General features: G+C 38.4%; 2 protein-coding genes across 3 annotated transcripts in view; one reads left to right on the plus strand and one right to left on the minus strand.

Annotated features, from left to right (window-relative positions):
- LOC106940901 (calcium-dependent secretion activator 2-like) overlaps positions 1-20,833 on the plus strand; it is a 52,994-nt gene extending 32,161 nt beyond the window's left edge. Inside the window, exons 7-8 of the mRNA XM_015023773.1 lie at positions 4,313-4,456; positions 20,823-20,833. Coding sequence (XP_014879259.1) covers positions 4,313-4,456 — 144 coding nt within the window. The 3' untranslated portion in view covers positions 20,823-20,833. The remainder of the gene's footprint in view (positions 1-4,312; positions 4,457-20,822) is intronic.
- hyal6 (hyaluronoglucosaminidase 6) lies at positions 12,394-20,260 on the minus strand. Of its 2 annotated transcripts, XM_015023774.1 has the most exons (3): positions 18,896-20,259; positions 15,096-15,185; positions 12,394-14,916 (listed from the first exon to the last, which is right to left on the minus strand). In XM_015023774.1, the coding sequence occupies exons 1-3, from the start codon at positions 19,829-19,831 to the stop codon at positions 14,455-14,457; spliced, it is 1,488 nt and encodes a 495-aa protein (XP_014879260.1). In that variant the 5' UTR covers positions 19,832-20,259; the 3' UTR covers positions 12,394-14,454. The 2 variants fall into 2 exon arrangements, with proteins under 2 accessions (XP_014879260.1, XP_014879261.1); XM_015023775.1 differs by lacking the exon at positions 15,096-15,185 and having other exon boundaries at positions 18,896-20,260.
- Positions 20,834-27,564: the final 6,731 nt, after the last annotated feature.

Genomic DNA, 27,564 nt, shown 5'->3' on the forward strand with positions numbered 1-27,564 from the left:
CCGGACCAAATGACGTGGCGGGCCGGATCCGGCCCGCGGGCCGTAGTTTGGGGACCCCTGGTCCACATGGACAAAGGAGTCCATGTGGTTGAACATGGAACAGCCACACCAGATTTTAGAAGTCAAAAACTGGTCCAATTCCTACCAAAAATACTGGTCTTAAGGAATATTGTTTTTGGCATGAGCAAAAATCAGAGTTTGGTTTTATTACTACACATTCACAGTTTCGGATGAGGACCACGTCATATTTGTGTTTAGAAAATCAGGCAGCTGATCCAGCTCTGGGAGTGACACGGCAGACGCAGCAGACAGGAAGAGCTGTGACGGTGGAGCCAGCTGCACAGTGCCTGCACATCAAAGTAGAGGTGCATGAATGTTTAAATAGATTAATAGAATTTGAATAGAACACATAAGAAAGTGGGGTCGGTTGCCAGTCTGCAACATGGAGACAACACCTGAGAAATGAGCACAAATCCTCCATTTCCTGTCTGGTGGTTTTGCCAAGAAAACATGCAGAACAGAATTTTGAACATAACATTTGTTTTGTTCAGCAGTGATATTTACTGAAACTAATCCCAGAACAAATCAGGAAATTGTAATCTTTCAGTCTTAATTTTGTACCAAGTCTGGTCATAGTCAGAATCTGGATCACTGAAAACATCAAATGTAAAGTGAAGGTCATCAGGTGACATAAGGTCAGTTCTGGGTTGAACAACATTTTTAACCAGATCCAAAAAATGATTAGCAGCTGACTCTGTTGGAAGCTTCATTGATAAGCATACAGCGTCTCAGGAGGAGCCCAGTGCCCAGATGTATAGCAGATTTCAGAATCTGTGAAGTCTCTGGGAGTGATTACACACACCCCTTATGCAGCTAAAACAAGATTAATATTTAATCTGCACATCAAATCTCTGCCCAGAAGGAGGATTAATCATAATTAATTAAACACTAAAAATTAATGTTTTAATTATAACCCACAGTTTGTGTTGCAACCAAGCAGAACAGAAACATTTTCTTTCTCCATGTTACCAGACGCTGAGACAGAATATGTACACCTCCCACTAGGTTTTGGTGTTTCCCCTAGCAATTTTGTAGACGGCACAGAATGTGTAGCTCCAGAATCAATAATAAAATCAACATATTTTCCTTTAACAGGCATTATTAAAACAGACATTTTTTTGAAAGTGGGGAAATGTACATGGAGTATGTTCCTGTCAAAATGTTCTTCCTACTTTCTAAGTAAGGTATTCAGATCAGTTGAAGCTGGTGCCATTTTAACATTCTTTGGACGTAGCGGTGTGTATGTGGAACCTCAATCTCCTTGGCAGTGCCCTCCAAAAGTGGTGAGGCGGTTCAGCCCAGGGTGCAAACCTCCAATCAGTCCACCTTAGTTCTCCACTGGCGATTTTTCCACAGAGGTGACACATGATCCGGGCCAGGATTGACCCTGTCCTCCATCAGATTCCCTGCGTCCACCAAGGCCTCTTCCACGCAAGTTGTGTGTGATCTTGACGGCCGAAAACATGGTCAGGGCTGCATGATGTAAATTTGTGTTTCTTCTCTCTGTTTTTCTCTTCTTGCGGTCAGTCAATGCATCATGTCTGTGGAGGACATGTCTTTCTAAGTCCTCCAGCTTCATGCCAGGTCTTCAGCCATGGCATCAAGGAGATGCTGGTTACAGCTGCAACCTCAGGCAGCAGTCCATCCATTATGTAGGCAAAGAGAAGTTTTTCCCAGGCTTCAGGAGTTTGAGGAAGGTTTCCTTGTGGTTTTGTCAGGTCAAAATATTTGTTAAAACTTCCCATATTCGTCGTAAGAACTCTGCAGCTGGCCCAACTGGGCAGTGTTTGACACACTGCAGAGCTGTGGAGTCGGTTTGAGCTGGAAACTTTGTTTTTATGCTGGCACAGAGTTCCTTTGCAGCAAGATGATAATCATTATTGTCTCCAAGAAGCCAGCCTGTCAGGTAAGGCTAGCCATGTCGCTGGGTTTCACTTTTTCAGCCAAAATGTAATGTATTTCTGCCCCAGTTGGACCTCCACCTGTCCAAGATTTGCACACCATCACTGGGCCAGTTGGTCCTGAAACTTCAAGCATGGGAGCATTGACCTGCACCTCAGACAGGCCTGGATCTTATTTTCAGCATCAAGTAGCCTTGGAGCCATTTTTCTAGGTGTATGTCTTCTGGTTTTGGATGACACAGGCTCATCTTGTGGTTCTCTTTAATTCTGGCTTAATTACTTGCCGAGGCTGGGACTGTCCTGAAGCTTCAGCCTGGAAATATACAGTTACAGAGACGAAGAACCACTGATGGTAGAAGAGGGCACATATGGCAGTGGAGCACTGGGGAAACTGGCATCATCAGTGGTCCCCTCCCACTGCTCCACTCAAATCTTTTCCCCACCAATTTCAATTCAATTCAGTTCTTCTTTCTGTCTCTTCTGCTTCATTCATCCACATTTTACAGCATTCATCATGCAGTTCTCTGCTTAATTTTCTTCTTTTTTTCTAATTCCCAGCCCTTATCCATCTCTCTTATTTTCTTAAGGTGATTTGCACTCAAACTTCCCCATCTGGAAATCCATACTGTCACTCATATCGATGCACAATCCACACATTCATCCCTGTACCTTTTTCTAATTTATTTATAAATAGGACTGTCTGGTGGCAATGGACCACAACCCTAAGAACATTTGGAGGGTCTGGACCCCAATTATCCTTCAGTGAGATGGCTCTTCAGTGGTTTTCCTTAATTTGAAGTGTAGAGATAACTTAAGCCCACCTTTTTCCTTCAATTTTTGCGGTGGCTTACATTAGCTACTGCTACTGGTTCCCATTAGTCTGATCCAGGACCCCCCAGTCCTGGATCAGGGGTTTAAACCCCATTTTTCTTTAATATGAGAACAGTTCTCAGCCAATCTGTTCCTCAAGGGAGGTTTGCTAGGCCTTTGGTGGACTAGAGCGTATCTACTTCTCTAGGCTAGCCAAACCATCCGTGTCCCACTCCATGCATCTCCTAGCTCGCCAGCCCACTTAGGGATGCCAAAATTTATGGAAATTCTTTAATACATGGGTAATGAAAACTGTTAAGAAATTAGAAAGTTTGAGCTTTGTCTTTAAAGTGCTTTATTCAAAGGCAGAAACATTTGATGACCCTGACTCTGGAAGTCAGAGAAGCAGAGCCCCAAAATTAAGTTATCCTTTATATGATTCACAGCTGACCACATCCCGTCTTTACACACACTGGCACACACATGTATAGGAAAGAAAACAACAAAGGGGAAAAACTCAGACCATCAGTAACATAAAACACTCAATGCATAGAAACGCACATTAACTGATACCTGTTTGAGCCCTTCTTGCTCTGTGGTTTTCACCCACATTATCTGACCTTTCATTTGCACCTGCACCTCACACTATGTGCTAAAATTCTGCTTGCAAGCATTAACTTGCAAAGGAAATAATACAGACACGTCTATAAAAGTAAGAAGGCAGATATATTTATCAATTCTGCCATTTTAGCTGCAAACAGGTTTTGTATTTTAGAATCTAACTATAATTTCATGAGCACTTTTAAAAACAAGCCAAACTCTGTGTACAACCTAACCCACATAGAAGACATTATTATGAAACTAAGGGAAGTTTTAAAAAATTGCTTAGACAAAACCATTTTAGGAATTTATGTGAGAACTATGTGAAAAATGTGAACTTTAAATATTGAAAAAAACAAAAGCAACAGTATTTTTGAAACAAGATATAGAAGCTGGGCACAGGATTTGGTAACAATTTATTTGAAGGGGTGTGCATAAGACTGACATGACACTGTCATAAACATGACATAACACCTGTCATGTTTATGACAGGGTAAATAATGTAAAGTTGCTCTAAAAGTTGCATTAAAAGTTCCAACTTTGCATGATTTTGTAAATTATGATAAATTAATTCAAAGTTGGCATTTTTAATGGACTTTAAATGCAACTTTTAGAGCAACTTTACATTAAAAGTGTCATTATTTACCCTGTCATAAACATGACAGGTGTTATGTCATGTTTTTGACAGTGTCATGTCAGTCTTATGCACACCCCTTCAAATAAAGTGTTCCCAGGATTTTGATGAAGGCCGTATATTTCTGAAGCATTTGTTTTGAAAATATGAGTACCAGTAAACAGTGGTGGTGCCAAGGCATGAGACAGAACTGAGCAAATATCGGGTTCAGTAGGCTTTAAGAATTTACTTGTTGAGATACAGTGAAGAAAAATATTTGGCATGATCATTTCCAGCATAAGGCTTGTATTTCTTCACCCACTTTCAGGTGGTCCTGATCCCCACCACCAGTGGTCCAAAGCAGGCAGAGTTCCACCGGATGGTGGTCCCTAAGAACAGCCAGGACACAGATCTGCAGATCAAACTGGCCGTCCGGATGGACAAGCCTCCCAACATGAAGCATAGTGGGTGAGTTCCTTTCATTGCCTTTCATTGGTTTCTCATGTTCAAGCAGGAAATTGACTGTTCACACATCAGATTTTGTGAAAACGCACAAAAACCTTAGAAACCTGTTAAAGGGATAAATCTGATGCAGGACCTGAGCACGGCAAGATGAAACCCATGTAACATTCAACTTGACTTCAAGCATAACTAATATTACAAGGGGCATCTGTCCCAGGTATCAAGGAAATATTTGAAAACAACTTTTAAAATCACTAAATAAATATTAAAATACTTTATATGGATAATTGTTGATTAAAAGATCTAATAGCAACAATGAGTCATTATAATGAGAAATAAACAGCTGAGCGCTGGCAGTAACCTCTCAAAATAATATCAGTTTAGACTTAAAAAAACTCAGTGGGGCAAACTCTCATCCTTAAAGGGAACTCAGCTTATCACCAAAAATATAGCAAAATCATTTAATTTAAGCAGAATTTAGTCCATAATGGAGTCCCATACTCTCAAAACAACAAACAAACAAACAAACAAAAAAAACCCCTTCTGAAAATATTTCCCGATATTTTTTGGATTTTGATTTGGGTCAAAATCTAAAACGGCAAAATCCTTCCTAAAAGATAAGACCACAAAAAGCAGGTCAAATAGGAAAGGTCCAACTCTCACTTGTTCTTCCTCTGGTGGCAACGGCTTTTACCTGGACTGCAAGGGCTCCAAACAGTTTCTGATCCTGTTACCACTGGGCAGTGGGGTGAACTCTCATCCTTAAAGGGAATTCTCCCTCTGCACAGTCCTGATTGTGCGCGGTGTCGAGAAAACCTGAGATCATCCCACTTCCCCATGCTGGAGATTTTAGGTTAAAAGTAAAATCTCCAGCATTTAAAGTTACCTTTAAAGTTAATCACACAAGTAACATCTAGACCCAACAGTAGACTCAGACTTTAATAAAGTCAATCTGGTTGTGTGTGTTGTTTTTGTCTCCTGCAAACTTTGCTTTAATTCTACTTCTTTTTTCTGTATAATCATAAGAAATTAAAGTCAGGCAGAAAGAGTAAAGAGTGTCATGGACCAGGAACAGCAGGCTTCCTGAGAGAAGAGGAAGTAAGTTTCCAGCTTGCAGATTCATGAAATAGTCCTTATTCCAAAGCATAAAAGTTTTAAAGAATGAAGTCTAAACATTTTGAGTAATTGAATAAGACCTAAAGTAGAACACTTAAATTAATATTGGCTTACTTATAGGAATACTTATACTTCCACTTGTGGAAATACTTACAAGTAAAACAAGTAACTGTAACTTTGGTATCAAATTATTAGAATAATGGATTATTCTTGGTTTCTTTTCAGAACACCGTCTGTAATAACTCACATTATGATTATAATAAGAGAAACTAATAAGTTATGGTTATCATATTATAAATGAATGCTGAATCAAAGAGAAGCTAAAAAGGTTATAAATGTGATTGTGACATTGAACTTGAGATGGTATAGAATGTGTAACTCTAATTAAAGATCACTGATGTTGTGTTGGAGGTAGATGGTAGGAGATGGGACAGGGGAAAAAAGAAACTGATGGGAGAGCAGAGAGGACCAATGGCTTATTGTTGAACTTAAACTTTCCAAAGAAAAGGTTGTGCCGACAACTGTTGAGCAACTCGGGGTCATTAGAACAGACATCAGGTCAAAATGTCTCCAAAACAGTGATGGATATGAGATCATCGGTCCAAGCAGTCAGCCAATGAGACAGGCACAGCAACAAAGCTAGCCAATGCAAATGCACCAAAAGGTGGATAAACCCTTTATAAGATGGGTGGAAAAGAGGAATCGTTGGTTGGATCCTTCAGGCAGCTTCGAGCCAAGATCGAGATGGACAAAGAACTCTGCAGCTGAAGAAGAGCCGGGGCCACGGAGCCGAAGACTGTTCTGCACATGGGGACCAACCCGTTAGCCCCGCAACATGTGGCTTCAAATTGTATTTCTCTTACCAGCTGGGTTCGGACCCCAAAGACAAAGACCAAGGCAAAGATGAAGATAAAGATAAAGAACAAAGGCAAAGAGGAAGAACTGGTGCCTTCCTTCCCTGAGACCAGCTCGTCTACATCTTAACGGACCAGAAAGATCGTGAGACGAGGAGAAGGGAACTACAGAGCTGCAAGACAAGAAGCTGAGGACCGCTACGCGCATGAGGAAGTCACCCTAAGACTCAATACCTGCCGCTCTAAGTCAGTACTCTTCCTGCCAGCACCCAAGTCCTGTGTGACCTCACCATCGAAGCGAAAGCTCATCAGACCTGCAGAGACGTCTGTCCTCATCGACCAGCACTGTGAGCCTCCTGCTGCTGCAACACCTTTTTCATCATCAGGCCAGTTCTGGGGTTCAAAATGCCAAACTCCGTCCGTCTCTCTCAAAGTTTCCCTTTTTTAGTTCACAGTGTCAGCATTAGGGAAAGATAGGCTAGATTATTGATTTTACTTATTTGATTATTTCTGCTACTGATTTAAGCTGTACTGACCCTTGCAAAACTGCCTTACTAATAAAATAATTAGCATTAAGAAAATCTAAAAGATGTTGTGGACATTCAGTTAATGAGTCACCTTAAAGTTCTTTGATGGTCATAAAATAGCTATGAAGTTTGATTCTGGAGAGGAAAAGGTGGGAAATGTTTTGTAGGTTGGTTTTAGCCAAAAACTAAAACAACATCCTTACTTGGTAACACGTTACTGACGTTAGACCACTTTTTTCAGTAACGAGTAATCTAACGCGTTTCTATTTCAAATCCAGTAGTCAGGCTACAGTTACTTATCGAAATCACTTTGCGTTACTATTTTGTTTTGTAATTTAATTTAATTTCCTCTACACGTCTTGGGGAGTGACCACTGTTTCTGCGACACTAATCAGCAGCGACAGAAACAGAAACGATAGAGGGAAGAGGAAGATGCGCATTTTGTTGCTGGAAAAACAGGAACTATTTAGAGTTTCTGTCGCCAAGTCCGATTATTATAAGCAGCTTTGAGCTTGTTGTTTTTTTGTTTTGTTTTTTTTTCTAAAGTCGCTTGCAGATGTAATGAGTCGCGGGTTGCGGTTTTTGGGCTTGGAAATAAGGAGGCATAAACCCCAGAATTTGTCTGACATCCAGTTAGGTTTAGTCAGACTCTAATTGTCCATCATTTCCCAGATGATCCGTCCCACTGTGTCTTTGTTAATGTCAAGTTAATATATAACCTCTGAATGACGTCGAGCTTCACGTTGCGCTCCAGAAAACTGCAAACATTGAGACTAATACAAGGGTGTAGATCCCATCTCATCATTGTGGGGGACCACAAACAGGAAAATTTCTTAAGACCAATTTTGGGGGGGTCGGCAAAGTTACATTGAAATGTAACGTAAAATGTGGTTTAAAGAGTTTTTAAACCACATTCAGGCTGCAGGACCAAAAATGACTAGTAATCCACATCAAATGTGTTTTTCTTAGTAAGCAACTTATTGAGAAATAAAATTAAAACTCAAATGTTGCTTCTATACAAGTTTTCTTCAGTCTCACTGATCTGCTACACCTTTACAAAATGTTAAGGTTCTAAATAAAAAAGCTTTAATGAGTAACTGCTCTTAATAAAATTCCTTATAAACATTGATTTATTGAAATGGCTCCCAATACAAGTTATGGCCTATTTAAATTATAACTTGTTAAGTTGCTTTATTTTCAAGCCTATTTTTAGTTTTGTCATGTCCTGGGTGACGGAGAACCAACAGGTAGATAGAAATGAATATCTGGGGGGTATTATAACTTAAGTGTAACATTTTAAGCACAAGGGTTTACATAGAAAAACATTCAGATTTTATTTTGTGGTTTTAAAGGCTTTACATTGAAGGCAGTGAGAAATAAAGGCATAACATTTTAGTTTTTTTTCTATCTGTTCTCGGCTCCCACACTCTGAGCTGGTCCACTTGCTCAGCCCCTCCTCCTGTTTCAAACTCTTCTAATTAACTAAAAGTTAAAGAGTTAAATATGAATGAGATGTTTGCTACCTTTGACAAGAAAGCTTAAGTCTATGAAAGCAGTGTAGCAGTTTTGCTAACGAGGCAGCTTATCACGATTCAGTCAAAGTAAGAAAATAACAAACTGCAGTCTGATCTTTATTGTGATGTGTTCAGTGAAAGTAAATAAAAGGTGTTNAGTTTAGGGTCTGGTTCGCAGAGTTTGTAGTTCATTTTTTCCCCCTAATTATTCAATGGGAAAAATAAACTAACCTCAGTTAAGTAAAATAAAATTGTAATCAAAACTTTTGGAATTGTAATGATTTCTTTAAAAAAAAAAACAAATTTTTGTTTAAAAGACGTTTTTTTATTTAAATAACTAATTTTTGTCTTGTGAACTTAAAAAGTTATTTGTCAAACATAAACTTTTATTTGCACACATCAGAAATCTTTTGTTGCGATTTTAGGCCCTCCCCACGATATCATGTAAAAATCACAAGCAAAACTTTGAGTCACAAACAAAAATTTAGAATAGCAAGAAAAGATTTTTGACATGCACAAATAAGTTTGTTTTGCAAATAATTTTTTCACTTCATGAAACAAAAAATGTGTGATTTTAATTTTAAAAAAAGTTTTTTTAAGCAAAACTCAGTAGGCTTTTCTCATGGTGACATGCATTAACAATTCAATTTTTGCTTTTGTTTTTTTCTGCAGTTCCACGTTAAAGTTTGATGCAGCTCTGCTTTCCTGAATGGACCATCTTCATCTCCACTGCAGCAAACAGGCAGCTCTTTTTTATATAGATTACAGTTCACTAAAAGGTCGCATTGTGCCCTTGTTTATATTTTTAATAGTGTAATTCTGTAAAGACAAAATATGTCTGGTGGTCTAGCTCTGATTTACATATCTTGCTAAATTGCGGGTTTGAATATTGCAATACTTTCCTATAACAAAATAGACCTGCAGAAAGAAATTACTAATAAAATATCTTGCATATGCATAGTTGTATGCTCTATATAGAGATTTTTATTAGCTTTGATTGCAAAATGACAAAATTTTGGGTAACACTTTATTTGAAGGGGTGTGAATAAGACTGACATAACACCTGTCATGAACATCAGTAAGTCTTCATAAATATTTATGACTGTCGTCATAAAGCGTCATTTGGTAAATTATGACACTTTTAATACAAAGTTGACATTATTCAAAATGTCTTTGTTATGACAACTTGACATTAACCAATATATCATTACTGTTTAAACTTTACCTTTAATAACATAAAGTTACCTAATTTTTAAAGTGCAATCAGTAATACCTTTATAACAAATTTATATCAGCAATGATATAGTCAGAGGACCCGGTGGTGCCAGTGTATGACTGCCTTGTTTCTATCAAACTGTGCCAGGGAAGCTGTGACTACAATATAGTAGCGTACTGCCATCAGTGTGTAAATGTGTGTGTGAATGGGTGAATGACTAAATGTGTTGAAAAGCACTTTCAGGTCATTTGGACTTGATAAAGAACTATACAAGTACAGGCTAGGGCTGGGGGATATGAGGAAAATCTATTATCCTCATATATTTTTGCTATACCACGATACATGATATATATCACGATATTCTTAAATGAGCTCCAATGTTATTTTAAACTAGACTCCTTGCAGCTTGATGTCACCCACGCAAGTTCCTGCCCCCATTTCTCTGCTTGATTTAAATGTAAGCTCATATAAAAAGTGATGCAGTGTTTTGCTATGAACTGTCTACACTATGACTAGTTAACATGGTGAGAAATAAGTTTTAACTAAGAAACAAAATAGGGAGGGAGAGGGAAGTAGGTCAGTTATGCTTGACTTTGACAAATTTAAATAGATGTGTTGTGGAATAAGGTGTGTTTTGGTTCAGCTTAAAAATAAAAAAGGCGACCTACACACAAACTGACAGATCATCAGTAAAGCCGGTGTTTAAATGAGCTAATCAGCCACCTTGTGTTAGTTTGGCTAATCTTCCACAGTGATTATTTATTAATAAAAGCAAAATACACAATGTAGCGTCCAGGTGGAAAGGATGGCCTCTCAAACTGATGGTTCACAATCCTTTATTATTTATTATGTGAACACATTGTAAAAGCTACAAAATATACAAACATACAAATAAAATACCATTAGTAACTCAAACAGTGTTGTTCTAACCTTTTCCTTATTAACATATGACTCCTTTGCATTACGTGCTATAATTATGTTTCACAATACATGTATTTATTAAACTCTAACATTTCTGTATCATGAAATAAAATAAAATACAACGTATTTCAACTGTTGACAGTTAACTAAAGAATGTTAGCACCAACTAGTGGCAAAACACAACCGTCACACCCAATAGCGAACTACACGTTCCGCAGGAAAACTAAACATATATTTATACATCAAAACACTCAACTAACTGATTGTTTACACCTTAATTTGAACTACTCCTTAATTATCTCCTTTTCACTCCGACCTGTACGCTTTCTCTCTGCACGATGACCAATCTAATTTCTCTCTAGAAACAATTTACTGTGAAATCAGTAAGTGTGGGCCCAGCTTGGCTTTTCTTCTTCTACAATTTGTTACAACATTGGATTAATATCCCTGGGAAATGGAAGATAACTGTTCCAAATGAAAGCCTTACATTCCAATGAAATTGCTGCTGTATTAGCATTTCCCCAGACATAGCAGAACCATATATAGCTTTTTATTTTTGAATAAAATGTGAATGTTCGCTGAACGTTGTCAGCGGACTTTTGGCGGACATTCAACTGAAATAGGATAATAAATAATTGGATAATAAAAAATACAATAACTTTTATTTTTTATTTAAAGGAAAATCTCACAGTGCATAGCTGTACAGCTGCTGCTGCAACAATCCATACTATCAGTCACTTGTGGGCAATTTAGAATCACACAGAAAAGCTCCAAAAGGGAATCAAACTTAAAATTCTGAACTAAGAACTTCTGATCACATAATAGCAATTAACCATATCTGCCATGGTAAATCATTACTGATAACTACTGTCAGTAGTCCCCAACATTAATATGATTAGACCGCATGTAATCATATATACATATATACTATTGTTGTAAAGGCTGAGCCAAGAAAATTTAGGTCTGTATCAAACAAGTAGCCCTTCGTGTTACTCTGTACCTGTGAAGTAGCTCCCAGTCTCAAAAAGGTTGGTGGCCCTGGCTTAAAGGGACATTTTCATGTGCAGTTCCAACTCAACTTTACACAAACAGACATAAAGATGCAGTGAATAAATCGATTTTTGATCAGTTTTTTGCACCATAGAGTGAATAATAAACATGTTTTCACCAAGGCTCTTTAAATGTGTATGTATTTGAAATTTGAAATGGACATTTGTGACTGCATACATAATAAACCAGCAAATATTCAGTAAGCAGCATATTGTGAGGTAACGCAAAATAATTTTTTTTCCTTATGTCACCTAAGGGGCTCCATACCTTCTCACTGCACTGAGTCAAACAAAGCAAACCCTTTGAGCAACCTGTTCTGATCTTCACCTGTGGGGGTGCTGTATCAAGAACTATTGAAGGAAAAGACATGTAAACCTCTGAAGAAGAAACTCAGCATAACTTCCTTAATCAAAAAATGTAAAGAAAATTGGAGTAGCATCCGAATTTAGTGGTGGTAGGATTTTTCATTTGTCTTGGTTTTTTTTGTCTTCAGTGTTCTCAAACTGCATTCCTTGAGGAACAGAATCTTGTAACCTTTAGATGTCTCTGCTTCAGCACACCTAGCTCCAATATCAGCTCATTAGTAGAGCTCTGCAGAGCTGACTGCATGCTAGTGAGTACATTTTTGTCATTAGACTAGTGTTTCTCAACCCTGGTCCTCACCACCCCCCTGTCCTGCATGTTTTACGTATTTCCCTTCTGCTACACACCTGCATTGTATCTCTGGGTGATTCTGCAGCACTTGATAGTCATGCAATCATTTGAATCAGCTGTTCTGGAATAGAGGCACATCTAAAACATACAGAACAGGGGGGCGGTGAGGACCACGGTGGAGAAACACTGCCTTAGACCATTTGTTATCAAGCTTGACCATTTGGTCGTGAAGTGAGTTGTGAAAGTAGGATGACCTGTGTGAATACCAGAAAACTACATTTTCTAATACGCAAGTCAATATCTGACTGTAGTGTAAATTGCTTTGGTGTCCTCTAGACTAGATAGTACTATAAAAATGTTAGATTCTAATCTTCAACTTTTAGAACAATTTTTACTCATTAGCCTTAGTTTTAGGAACCCAAGAATCAGTTCTGCTGAGATCAGAAAGGCCTTCGAGTAAACTGACCTCAACATGCGAGTCTGAGGAGGAAAAAAAGAACCAAGAAGTGTGTTCATGCACTGCCATTCTTTTCATTATTTCATTTGCTCTGACTGGTATAGAAGCGACACTATCACAGCATCATACTATATGTTACATTAGTGACAGATCCAAGTATGACATGAGGCAGAGCTGTAATACTAAAATTTCTAAACTGAACCTGAAGTTAGCTTCATAAACCACAAATCCTGGTCCAGAGACTAGGCCTCAACTAAGTGGCTGTGTTTTATATTTCACATTAGTACCAAAACAAAAAGTTAACTAATTAATCAATTTATTTGAAAAATGCACAGAGTCTGAGTTTCTCCTGTTTGTTTAGAAAGCATCCTGCTGTCCAAATTAGATCACATGGTATGAAGATAAACAGTTTGACTTCTTTCTACAGCATTATTATTTTATACATGTTGCTTAACTTACACGTTACAATAACAAAATAAGACATACACTACTTACTGATTTGCTCAGTAAAAGAGAAAACAGATTCTGTGAAGTTTTTTTTCCAAATTTTGAAAATTATCATGTTGAGTAACAGGGTTGCAGTTTGCAGTAAATATTTCATAATGCAATATTGAAATTCAGTCTAGTCCCAATCTCAGCCTGAAGCTGATTCACTGTTTTCAAACTTTGGTCCCAAATCCAGAGCTAATCTCAAATTAGCTGCCTCACAGTCAATGACTGTTTCATGAAAGATGAAATCACACAATTGTGCCTAAAGGCACAATTTCTCATTTATTTACAGGGTTTCACAACATATAAAAAAGTGGCACAAAGTTACTCCCTTTCTCAAATGAGGGACTGGTTTACAATCTACTGAGGTCACTCTCATTAAGATTCCACACAGTGTCACATAGGAGAGTCCCATTCTATTGGCTAAGAGTCAATAGGGACATGGCAACATATAACTGTAATTTCAATGCAAGTTAAGGTAAAACTGTTTGGATTGCTTCCAGTCCAGACAGGAGGCTGTTTTTCATTGTCATTATATAAAGATTGTTTGAATTTCTGTCAGTAATAAATATATTGTTTTGTTATGTGAATGCAAAAAGAGCAAAGACACAGAGAAATCCCTATAGACTCACTGGAATGATGCTAACTAGCTTGTCATTGAACAATGTTGCTCACCTTTTTTACTAGGACAGGGGTTAAAGGTTATGCTGGTATAGAGGTTAAAGCTGGTAACCACCGCCACCTTCAAGCGTGTCAAGCAGGAACAAACTATTTCATGCAAATCCAGGGAAGAATTCAGTGCAAATATAGATTTATGTTTTTTAGTCTAGGAGGGGTAACATGTAATTTTTACTGCTAAAAACAGTTTTTTATAAGGGAACATGATGAATTTTATAATCGACAGGGCCCCAAATTTTTTCTATTTCTGTGAACAAAAAAAAACAACTATTTTGTGGGGGGCCCCTGTCTGTCCAGGGCCCTTGAAATTGTCCTAACTTGGAATTGTCCATATCCAAAAACCAATCAACGCATTGAAACCTTGTAATCAGCAGCAGTACAATGATAGGAACAGACATATAATTCAAAAATCAAATCTGGAATTATTGTCATTGGACTGTTAATGTATCCAGGGTTGCCGAGGGCTGCTCTCAAGCTTAACTAGTTTAAACTGAACACTGAAAATACCATGAAGTTATGATATTTTTTATGTCTACAGAATAAGACCTTTTATGACCAGACAGAGTCCCAAGAGCATGATAATGCACAGACAAGGGAAGTGGACAGAAAGGAGGAGCATAATATATGCCACCAGGCTTTTGCCCCAAAGGACAGGAGGGGATAGAGGTGGTGTCTGTGTCTGTGGGATCTCACAGTAAACACCAGTCCAGCCCTGGTAGCACTGGCAGGTGAACTTGTGCCTCATGTCCAGGATGTCATGGCTGTTGAGGTGACCCCTGACCTCAAAGCGAGGGCGACCAGGCGCTGGGTTATGGTGGATGTGAAAGTAGCGTGGGTTGAGGTGGAGATAGTAACGTGAGTCCAGGCTCTTGCGGACACATCTTCCATTCTTCTTGCAAAGTGCTTTGCTGCATAATTTAGCTGCTGCGGTGACATTTATGACATAATGTCCTAACGGTCCGTCAATGTACTTCTTTACAGTAAGGCAGTTTCTCTAGAAGAAGAATAGAACAAGACATTGTCAATGGTCTAAAATAAGAACTTATCTCCTTCCATGCAAAATCAGCAAAAGATAAAGAATTAAAGGATAGTGATAACTTCAAACAATTTTAGTATTATAGAAGACTATTTTAAATTGCTTACAGTTTTCTTTGCTTTGCTTTTATCATTTACCTTTGACCGAGCATATTCTGATGATCCCCAAAGGACAACACCTGATGCTCCCAAAGCAGCACTCTCCCCGATAGTATGAACTAAGTCACTCTTTAACAAAATGAAAACTTTCAGTCGAGTTTAGTTAATATTTACATGGACAAAAAGATTCTTTATCTAAGAAACTCCATCAAATTGCATTAATATCTGGTTCTACTGCAATTACTCCTGAATGATCATGGAAGGACAGTGTAAAGTTGAGTTTTTTGCAAATGAAAAGATGAACTTTGCAGCAACTTGTCATACTGAGCATGCAACCTGTAACAGTAGAAAGGAAAATTTGCCTTTAAGTTGGCAGTATGTGACTTCTGTCAAAAATGTTTTGTTTACATATTGCATTCTGAAACATTTTTCATAAAAGTTACACACTGCATCTTTAGCAGGAAAAAACCTGCAGCAGAATCAGGCTCAATGTGAGAAACCACCTGCCAACATTTACTGGGGACTTGAGAAGTTAGAACAGACACAAAAACACAGATTCACTGGTCCAGGAGTACTTTCTATGTTGGAAAAAATAAGAGAAAAAAATAGTTTATGGCAGCAATAGTGGCTTCGTCTAGGATAGAAACATAGCTAAACAGATGAGTTATGAGTTAGTTGTATCTTTAACAGGAGGAAACCTGCAGCAGAATCAGGCTTAATGTGAGAAGCCATTTGCCACAACTAAGTAGGATAAAGAGAAAAAGCAGATGACAAAAAATGAATGGCAGAAAAACAACAGATATGCATCAATGGAGGTAATACGATGAAGTGTCAGTTAGAAGTGGTCACTATGTCCTCTTACAGCATAAGAGCTAGCTAAAGCAAGTCTAAAGGTAAATTAGCTTTATTAAAGAGTAGCCTACCGGTAAGACAGCAATAACATTTTTTGTTTAGTTTTTTGATGAAATGTGCGTTTTGTGGGCTACAGTTTGCATGTGTAAGGAATGCAGAAAAGAAACATAACCTGCAAGCAACTGTTAGCTAGTAGCAGCGGTAGCTATAATTTACCACAGCAATCACTTAATAATAATCGCAAAACCATTAACATACTACTGCAACAGACGGAATGTCCTGTTCGTTATGTGGGAAATATTTGAGTGTCGAATCCTGAAATATAAAGTTGTTATGGCAACAAGTATGTGTGTTGCGATACAGAGAGCGAGTAAGAAGTGGTTTTGAGTTGTACTTTGGTTTTTCTGTTTGCTGTGGACCACAGCACCAAACTAATAATATATTCATTTCCAGTGATGTCAATAACGCGTTTCTATTTCAAATCCAGTAGTCAGGCTACAGTTACTTATCGAAATCACTTTGCGTTACTATTTTGTTTTGTAATTTAATTTAATTTCCTCTACACGTCTTGGGGAGTGACCACTGTTTCTGCGACACTAATCAGCAGCGACAGAAACAGAAACGATAGAGGGAAGAGGAAGATGCGCATTTTGTTGCTGGAAAAACAGGAACTATTTAGAGTTTCTGTCGCCAAGTCCGATTATTATAAGCAGCTTTGAGCTTGTTGTTTTTTTGTTTTGTTTTTTTTTCTAAAGTCGCTTGCAGATGTAATGAGTCGCGGGTTGCGGTTTTTGGGCTTGGAAATAAGGAGGCATAAACCCCAGAATTTGTCTGACATCCAGTTAGGTTTAGTCAGACTCTAATTGTCCATCATTTCCCAGATGATCCGTCCCACTGTGTCTTTGTTAATGTCAAGTTAATATATAACCTCTGAATGACGTCGAGCTTCACGTTGCGCTCCAGAAAACTGCAAACATCGAGACTAATATGAAAAGTTCAATAAACGTTTAAACAGCCATGAATGAATGAGTCCGTAGAGTTGCGCAACTAAACGCCATTATAATTATTAATATTAAGATAAGTGTCACAAATCTGTGCAGAAGGACATCAGAGTTGTGGAGCGGCAGGAGGAGCTCTGTGCGCTGTGACACCAAACGCAGAGCCGTAAGACAGAACCTGGAGGCTGGGGCGGGGGGAAGAGAGGGGCCTAAAATCCTACAGACAATACTGGAACACACAAAAACACACACAAATTACTAAAGTTTTTTTGTACTGTTGTAACCATTAAACAATCTCCCCTTCAGTTCAACCATATAAGTGGAGAAACATTGTTGATGTTACCATTATAAAATAACTCGCAATTAAGTTTTGGCAAAGATCAATGTCATTGTCACAGGTGGTGGAGCGTTGTTGTTAGCAGCTGCTGAAAGTAACTACAAAAGTTACTTTTAATGTAACTTAGTTACTTTACCAATCAAGTAATCTAAGTTACATTTTCAAGGAGTAATCAGTAATCCAATTAAAGTTACTTTTTCAAAGTAACTATACCATCACTGTTCATTTCCAAGTTTCATTGAGTTAATGGAATTATTCTATGGCGGCAGCACAGCTGTGGATGGCATATTAAAGAATTATCTTTTTGCCCTCCAGCATTGTGCTGGAGAGCAAAAATTTTGTAAAATCTCCATATGTAAACAATAACAAGCAGGGGTTCTATATCTGTCAATCTAATTATGATTAAGTCAGTGCCTCACCAGCTATGAACTGCTACGTCAATGCTGGTATTGGTCCAAGAAGTAAAACTTGGTTGATTTGAAAAACTTTTGTTTATTTTCATCTTGTTGTCTTTTGTGTTTTTGGAGGGACACAGGAAGGAGTTGGTCATGTAGTATTTGTTCAGTCTTGTGACAATTTTATTGATGCAGTAGTTTATGGGTTAACTGAAGCAGAGAAGCAATGTAGGTAGTGTGGTTACTTTGAAATGACAAAAGTGTAGAAAAATATGTATAATATACATGATATCAGTTAATACTGCCAAACATCAGGATTAATATCAGCTATTAATATTGACCTAAATTTTCCACATCAGTGCATCCCTAATATTCTTCTATAGCTTAGAAAATTAACCTGTAAAAATAATAGTTCACTTTTTAGGCAAACTAGACAAAAACTTACCTAAACTTCTGAAATTGTATTCAATGTAATAGTAAAAATCAATACCAGCAGTCTCACAAAGACACTTTAAGAACATTTATATATTATTTATCGCTGTCTACAGGGTTTAGTTCATGTCTTTGTTCTCCTCAGTCAATTTAATAGATAAACTATTGTTCATTCATAAAGCTACACCGGAGCACTGCCCACTTTGTTCTGTATGCATGCATCTCTGCTCGGCACACCTCCCACCCTGTCATTGTACTTCAGCAGGATTTGCTGGGTAGCTCCGGGAGGACATCAAATAAAAGAGGGGCTCTTATACTCCATGAATCTCACCAGTCAATATAAGTATTCATTGGAAAATAATGAATACCTGAAAATCATCAAAGAAACCTCCCGACAGAACTTCATAAGTGGACATGTCAGGGGAAAAGAGCAGTGGAGGGAAGTAACGAAGTACAAGTACTTTGTACAATTTTTTTTAAGTACAATTTTTGAGTACTTTCTCCACCACTGGAAAAGAGGACATTTTGTCACTCTACATAACAGTAGAAAGTAATTGTACATAAAACTTAAATAAATTACTCAAAATGTGCTTTCACAAAATTTTAAAAGCCTAGAAACACCATTTCCTTCAACTGTTGATTCAGATAATATTTGGCAAATCAGCAGGGCACAGGAGATGAATGCAAGTCCAAATTTGCTAAAGTGGGCTTGAATCCCTATTATAACAGCTTGTAGTTTGAGTTTATCTGTTGAAATTGCACAAAGAAACTTTAAAATTGTGATGCAGTATATTTAAATTTTATATTGAAATACTGAAAACATACCTCTGAAAGCACAACAAAGGTGTAGGCATAAAAAGGTCTGGAGTAGACAAAGACAGGCAATGTGTAGTCTGTACGTGCAATGGTTGCTATCCTCATGGCTTCTTTCACTCGATAGTGAACAAACTTGATGGTGTTTGAGGAAGATTTCAGCTCAAAGTCCAGGTAGATGGATGGGTAGAGGGCTGTGCTTTTTTTCCAGAGCCACATTAAATGGTCATTGCGTACATGTTCAACATTGGGACATTCACCAGTATAGCATTGTGGGTGTTGTTTGTAGCCATAGTTGTAACAGTCAGGGAAAAGATAGAACCCCCACAGACCGTCTGGTCTCCGCGCTTCAGCCAGTGCCAAAGTGAGATTCATGAAAGCTTGCCCTGACTTTTCAAAACGATCCTTTGCTTCTTTTTCGACTTTGCTTTCTGGCCAGTGTGGGTGGAGCTTGTGGATCTGTTCCTTGGACTTTTTACGGTAGATGTCTTTGGAACCCCAATTTCGTACCCACTGAGGCCTCCAGTTCTCCCAGTCAATGACACCTAGGCCTCGAAAATCCTTGTGTGGTATTAGCTTGTCGATGTCTACTCGGGCCTTGTTCAGATGTTTGGAAATGCTCTGGTTCTGTGGCAGGCCACCATTGATAGCAATACCTGAGCTGGAGTAGTATGGGTAGTATCCCAGATGACCATGGTAGAATATTGTGACATTCGGTCCACTTAATGTCTCATTAAGGTTTGCTACAATGTCAAAAATGCTGAGGTCTAGATCCACCTTAAATCGAAGGCGACATGACTCGGTAGGGGCGTTCCAGACTATAACAAAAGGCAGATGAGGGATCAAAGGTGCTTGAGCTGGTTTTGTTCTGTGGCCTTGAACTTGGAGCTTTTCCTCTGTGCCAAGCCAAAGGACCAGTGGCAGGAGGTGGAGTCCTATTTGCACCATGGCCAATGATTCTTTATGAAGCAATTAGTGAGATGGGGAGAAAAAAAGAAATTAGATGTTCAGAAAGAGATCATTTGAGCATCAATGAACAAGGATAATCAGCCAGGCCTTTGAACATCATGAGCAATGGCCACTGAAGTGAGAGCTCCAGATTCCACAGCAAAGCACAAACCTACTTTGTTCTCAGAAAGAGTAAGACTGCTTGGAAAAATTAGAGTCCATTTTATTTATCTAGCATCTTTCTTATACAGCAGTCACAAATTGCTTCATAGTAAAAATAGTTTTAAAAAATTAGTAAAAGCAATAAAAACACAAAGACACATTAAATGAAATCAAACTGTCATAAAATAGATGGAAATCCAAAAGGTCAGAAAGTGGCAAGCTTCTCACTGTTGTATCAAGAACACTCTCAGTAGAGATTTGTTAAACAAGACAAAAGGGGTGTGCTGTGGTGGTGCAGGGGTTCAGCACAACCCACATATGGAGGCCTTAGTCCTCGACGCAGCTGTCGCAGGCTCGATTCCCAGCCTGGTGACCCTTGCTGCATGTCTTCCCCCTCTCTCATTACCTGCTCTCCTGTCAATTAACTAACAAATAAAGGCCACTAGAACCAAAAAAATCTTTAAAAAGACAAAAAAATAAATGGATTCATTTTAACTTAATTAAAAAAGAAATATGAAGTCTACTATGGACTTCTTACAGAAATTTGAAATTCATGGGAAAATGAAAATCAAATCAAATTTTATTTGTATAGCACATTCAGCAACAAGGCTCTTCAAATCATAAAAACAAAAAAACACAAAGTTATGCAACATAGAATCAACAATTAAAACATTACATTAAGTCAAGTGCCATCATTAAATTTGTAATTGACTATGTCTCAAATAAAACTCTAAACAGATGGGTTTGTAGTCGAGATTTAAAGGAGCTCAGTGTTTCAGCTGTTTTACAGTTTTCTGGAAGTTTGTTCCAAATCCGTGGTGCATAGAAGCTGAATGCTGCTTCTCCTCGTTTGGTTCTGGTTCTGGGGATGCAGAGCAGACCAGAACCAGAAAACCTGAGAGGTCTGGAAGATTGATACAACAACAGCAGATCTTTAATGTATTGTGGTGCTAAACCGTTCAGTGATTTATAAACTAACAACAGTATTTTAAAGTCTATTCTTTGAGCTACAGGGAGCCAGTGTAGGGACTTTAAAACCCATGTTATGTGCTCTATCTTCCTGGTTTTAGTGAGAACACGAGCAGCAGCGTTCTGGATCAGCTGCAGTTGGAGGATTGATTTGTTAAGCAGAAAAGCATCTTTCCTATGCAGAATCTATATTTGGATATCTGTTCAGTTTACGCTACACATTGTCACACCACAGCTAACCAAATCCAGGGTTTTTTTAATCTTTCTGATCTTATCCCCAAGTCATGTCTACACTACTATGTTACAAATGTTTTGTTGTTAACATGCACATTCTTATAAAAAGTATACATTCATGTTTATGTCAGAAGAATTCGCCATTCACTAAGCTTCATCTTCACACAAGTCCAAAAGGCATTAGTAATAATTCACTGGGTTTATTGAGTCAGTTAAAAGTATCTTGGTTTCTTGTTCACAAGTGATGCTTGGATTGAGCAGGAGCTGGACAGAGGAACTCATGTATGAGATAAACTGGTTCTAACTCTCACGTCATGTAATATGGATCATAACTAATACAAGCCACTGACGGATTTCTTTATAGATGGATGGTCACACGTAAAGTGGATAATTCAACACAAGCATTTTTAGATTTATAAAACCTTTATCTGATGTGTAAAATAGAAAAGAGAGCCTTTACAATATGTGTTTTTTAATTTTTAATTAGGACAGCATGTCTTTTAAAAATATTGAAAAGCTTAATATTGCTTGTCATTTATTTCAGAAAGTGAAACTTATTTTGATTCATTACACACATAGTAACTGTGATTATGGTTTACAGATGATAAACCCCTTTAGGTATCTAAGAAAATTTGAAAATGATGAAAATTGAGAATATTAAAACTTAACCATCTAACTCAAAATATCTTTAAAGCTGTTAGTACACAGTCAGGCATAATTTGTTTTTTTTTGCATGGAATAACAACTGCTACAAAATATTTTTTGTATATTCCCATGAATGGAATCAATTTATTAACAAGCATTGGTTTAGTCTGTTTGTAATTCTGACTCCATATCTTCTGTCATCCCTGCTTTGCTCTGGTCTTATGAAGGAGCCCCGCCACAAACCTCATCTAATTTCTCCTGTGCTCCCCATATGCAAGTAATTCACATTTCATCTTTCCAAAGTTGGAGAAGAAACATAGTGACTTAGCTCTTAAGAAACACAGCCAAAGAGGTTTCCTCCAAGAATGAAATGGAAAATCTCCCAGCGTTTCCAGCATAGTTACCAGAGCAAAGGAGGAAGAAACCGCCTGTGGGCTGAGGGTTCTCAGTGTAAGAATTAGCATGAAGCTGAGGTCATCTAATCATTTTAATAGGAAATGCTCTCAGGGATCACAGTAAGAATCTGGATCAGTACATAAGCTAGGAAAGAAGATGGCTGAAGGAGTACATTCAAAGTTTGTAATAAATCAATTAGATGTTTCCTTGAAATCTGTTTTTGCCATGACTTTCTCTTCAGTTTGTCTTGGGTTCTGACAGCAGGCCCCACAGGCTGTGAGTTTCTCACTGGTTTCATAGAGTTTCCCAGATGAACGATTTTCATGGTGAAGCTCAAGCAAAACAAGCAGAATGTGGTGAAGTCACTCTGACGTTCCACAAAACCGCAGGGAAAAATAGGAGCCTCTGGAAAAATTATGACTCCAGACCACAAGACAGACCCCCCAAACGCAAAGTTTCAGTTCATACCAACATGAAAGACTCGTTTCAATGATTTGTCTTGCATAAACACAACTGAACAGTTTAAAGCAGTCAAGGTTGGCTCATTGGAACCAGATGGTTCTGATGTAAATTATCATTCTGAGAAAACCTTTTTTACATAGTGATATTTCCCTACAAGCGATAAGCTACTGCCTCATAATGCTAACCTCAAGATTCCATAACCTCTCAGTTAATAGGTTCAAATAACGCTTAACTTCAGTTTAACAATGAAGCTCTATGACCATGTAAAACGCCTCAGAAGCCTGTAAAAATAGTAAAAACTGCAGTTAAGGAGTCCGGGCCGCAGTAAAATTGCCAAGTCTCGACCGGTCCGCGGTGATAAAAAGGTTGGGGACCACTGCCCTAGGAGGTTCTGTAGATGACAACCAAACTGAAAACGACCTGAAGCAGCAGGACTAGGACAAAACAATGGCTCCTTCAGGACGTGCACACCGTACCTACAGGTCAGGTCTGCACACCTGGAGGCTACAGGAGGAGGCGGAGAGCCACGGAAGATTCACAGCCAAGTCCCACAATAATCCAGGAGCTAAAGGCAAAATTTAGTGCCAGCCATGGCACAGAGCCCAAAACAAGCTGGACAATGAAATCACCTACCCTGATGAAAACCCCAAGGCCAAGGCACCAGTCTGACCGCACACACCAGAGAGCAGGAGGGAGACATGACCCAACCACAGTCCTGAACCCAAGACAGGCATGATTACAAGAAACAGTCTGAGACAAGACAAAGGGAGAGTACAAAACTATCCTGGATGGGATGATGGACACAGTGTTTGGAGAAGACATGACTCTGAATAAGATATTCCACAACATGCCATCGCCACAAAGCTCAACTGAAATGGTATGAGTAAGCAGGATGTGCACCTAGCTTTAAAAGATACACTGGTGCCACCCACCACTCACCTTAAAAGGCGAACCTGCACCAACATGCCACAGATGCATCAAGAACAAACTGCAAGAAGTCCCAAACAAGGGCTGCAGAAACACATGATATATTTTTCTCTTTAAACTCTGGGAGACAAAACAAATATTGGTTCCTGTGGAAGATGTGATGAACTCCCCAACGAAGCTTGAACATTTGATGCTGTGAACTAATGTGAGGTGAAATCCATTAAGTTTGTAAATGAAAGGCTGACTGAAACAAAAGGGTTCAAGGATAGAATAACTAGAGTATGGGTAAAGGTTCAAAAACTGCTTTCAGTTCACCGTATTTATCCCAACACTGTACATAATTCTGAAAAATAAATGAATGTTTTTTCTGTTTTGACCGACTGGAGTTTGTTGATGGTCCCTAAGTGACCAAACACATTCTGGAGCAAGCACACAGAATCTGCCATCTCTGTGACAGACAGCATGGAAAGCCATCACTGTCTCAGCTGAATCCCAGAACGCATGTCTGTAAAATATCCATCTAACAACCAGCTTCACTGCAGGGCTAAAACCACTGTAGGCTGCAACTTCAGGACTGAACCTGCTGATAGTTTGAAGGACTTGAGCAGGGGAGGTGCGGGGTAGGGGTGCTGCATTGTAATGTGGAAGCTCAGTTTGGAAACTGTTCCCCAAGTGTTTCATAAATCCGGATGGTTGACTTGGGAGAGTAGAGAATTCCTAAAGCGTGCATGAAGAGTCACACTTCAGGTTGATGAGAGAATAACATGAAGTTAATGAAGTTAAACTCGAAAAAGTTGATTTTACATTATACTGCCACTTTAAAAGTTGGAAGGAAATATCTTAGGTGCAAAACATTTTTAGATATCAGTAGCAATTTGTTTAATTATGTTGCAGCAAATAAAAGCTTTTTATCTTCTATTTTAAAGATGACATACCTGTTCCCCTCTTCTGGCTGTGATGAGGATTATTTCTCTGCCCTTAATGAGTTAGCATCATTGATCTGGTGTTTTAAGGCTGCAAAATGTTGATGAGCAGCTAAACCACATTTCTGTCAGTGTCTCCTGCTCCTCTGAACCTTTGTGTGTTTCTGGGCACACATCCCCTGCTATTGTTGCACTGGCCCCTCCTCATTGCAGTCCTCATTTGTTATATTAAACAGGAACAGAAAATGTATTTTCAGGGTTAGCTACATCGTTCCAGTGAGAGTTTCTTATGTGGAAATTAATCTAAACATATTCATGCAGTTCACAGAAGTCTAGGATAAATTCAGTAGACATTAAGATTTAAAAGTGAAAGGGAAATAGATGTCCAGCTTGAACCATTAATCTGCAGTCTGATAACCTTCTGGCACAACATTTGAAGTCGGTATTGCTCACTCAAACAGGAAATCTCTCCACACATGAAGACATTCAGGTGGATCTACCTACATCTGTGAATAAAGGTTTTTTGTTACGAAGTTAAGCAAGTGCATAGTAGTCAGGTTGATAATACAGCACAAGAGATTAATTATCACTGAGAGTGGATCTATATGTGAATTTTTTCAAAAGTTTTAAATAGGCACAATTTCTCTTACTGAACACTGGAGAAGGATCCCTTCTCCATGGATCCTGAATGTGAATAGCAGTTTTATATACTCACTTCAGGGGTAGTGCAAGCTGCGCCTTGACTTGTACCTAGCCATGTGATTGACAGCAGACTGCATTTGTTGACTTGCCCACTGAATTACATCACTGTATGAGCAAAGGCCAAACCTTGTAAACTTCAGACATGTCAATTGCACATGTTTAAAAAATATTAAAATAAAATCCCACAACATTGATGGTTTTCACATATCAAACTGATCAACTAATCAGCTAACTGCTTGGGCCAGCAATGAATTTCTCTAAGACACAATAAAATATCTGGATTTATTTGAGTCTAACCTCAACCTCAGGGTTTTCCATTGCTGAGTGTTGCTGCTAACATCATCAGGGAATTGACAATCTCTTGCACACTCAAATTCTCCTGTTCTTGCCTGTTTGCATGCCCAATAGTGAGAAACAGACCATCATGGAGATACTCCAAATTGGGATAGAACTGAACCAGACTTTAACCAGTTAGAGTGAGATGGGCCTTTGGAGAACTGAGGTGAAACAAACAGAAATCCTGAGTAGTACAGTTATTGCTTTTTTGGACAAGGTTCATGAGAAATTGATCTAAAAATCAGGTATTTTATATATATATATATATATATATATATATCATGTTATGTTATTGCCTCATAAAAAATCCTACCTCAAAGATTCCTCTAGACCAGTGTTTCTCAACTTTTTTTGGGCCAGTGTCTCCTAGCCTTTATCGAGGTCCCTCACCGCCCCCCATCAAAGAAGTTGTAGGCTACTTTGCACTATTATTTTATTATTAATGTTACTATCACTATTGTAGATGTTTTGATTTTTATGCTTGTTTCTGTATTTATCATCAAAATAATTTCCCAGAGAACAAAAAGCCATGGGAATAGAAATTATTTTCACAGGTATCTACAAAAAATGCAATGAGCATTCAAGTTAAAATCTGTAGGCCTAACAGCAGCCAATCAGAGTGGAAAAAATATTCTTGTTCTTTCCCATTTTCTGATGTTGTTAAATATTCCACAAAATGACCAGATAAGATGAACAACATGCCAGTTTAAACTTTGATCTATTTGCAAAACGAGCTCTGCAGCATTAAAACGTGAACTGTAACTACATTAATCATAGCTCTTTTTCTCTTCAGTGTTTGTCAGTTTCTGGTGGTGCAGCTCTGTGCTGCCTTCAGGAGAATGGGATATCAGAGTATCATCTATAAAACTTCACCCACATGGCATTTATTGTGCAAACCAGAGCTTTCAGTGGAAAAACAAAAGTTCCAGGTCATTTTAATGCCACACAAATATGAGACAGAAACATGGATTATATCTTCATTAGACCTGTCTATTGATTATAGATTAATAGTTTTACTGGACAGAAATTACAAAGAACAAATCTGGTTCTTAATTAAATCCTAATGAGTCAAACTGAAAGTGTCATGGGGTCATCAGCCTCATGACAATAACACTGAGATGAAAAATAATATTGACGAAATAAATATATAATGTTTAAACACATAAGTGATAAGTTCCTTACTATTATCATTTGTAAAATATATTTCTCCTCAGTACTAGATGTGGTCTCAAAAAACCCATGGCACTTTAACAATATTATTTTACCTTTTATCTGAAAATAGTGTCTGTTTATTATTTCCATACAGTCCTCTGTATTAATTATATCTCAAAAGGTCTTGCCATATAAGCTTATTCCTCTGTATTTAATTTAGTTTCTTAGTTTATTCTTGGATTTTGTTCTTCATTCATTTCCATTTAGTTTCCTTTGATTAGGGTTATCCTCTCTTGGAACAGCGAGAGATCGGCTGTGCTTGGACAACGCGTCTGGCCCAGGGTGTCTGTGTTCACAGAGCGACAGTGCGGCTAGCTTGCTAACATCGCGGCTGCTAACCGGGACGAGGCCAACGTCCGGCAGCTAACCGACCTAACAGAGAAAAAAACCAGAGGAAAACGACACGTTGGATTGACAGCAAGCAGAGAGAGACAGTGCAGTGGCCTCCAACTGCTGAGCAGGAGCCTTAAGGAAGCGACAGGCAAAAAGAAGCGAAATAATGCCTCCAAAAGGATCCAAGACCGACGGGAGACAAGATGAGGACTATGTATCACTCACGCAAGTCAAAGAGTTGCTGAGCCAGCAAAAGCAAATGTATATGGAGTTACTCCAACAACAACAGGACAATTTTAAGGGTTTTGTTAAAATCATTCACCAGAATGGACGCAATGACACGAGAACTACAGGACATTAAAACCAGCCTGCAATTTACACAGAAAGACATTGACGACATTAAAGTAGAAAGTGCTAAGCACAAGGACCGAA

The sequence above is a fragment of the Poecilia latipinna genome, unplaced genomic scaffold (assembly GCF_001443285.1).
Source record: "Poecilia latipinna isolate Pla-1442-1.1 unplaced genomic scaffold, P_latipinna-1.0 Scaffold3410, whole genome shotgun sequence".
In the NCBI taxonomy this organism is placed as follows: Eukaryota; Metazoa; Chordata; class Actinopteri; order Cyprinodontiformes; family Poeciliidae; genus Poecilia; species Poecilia latipinna.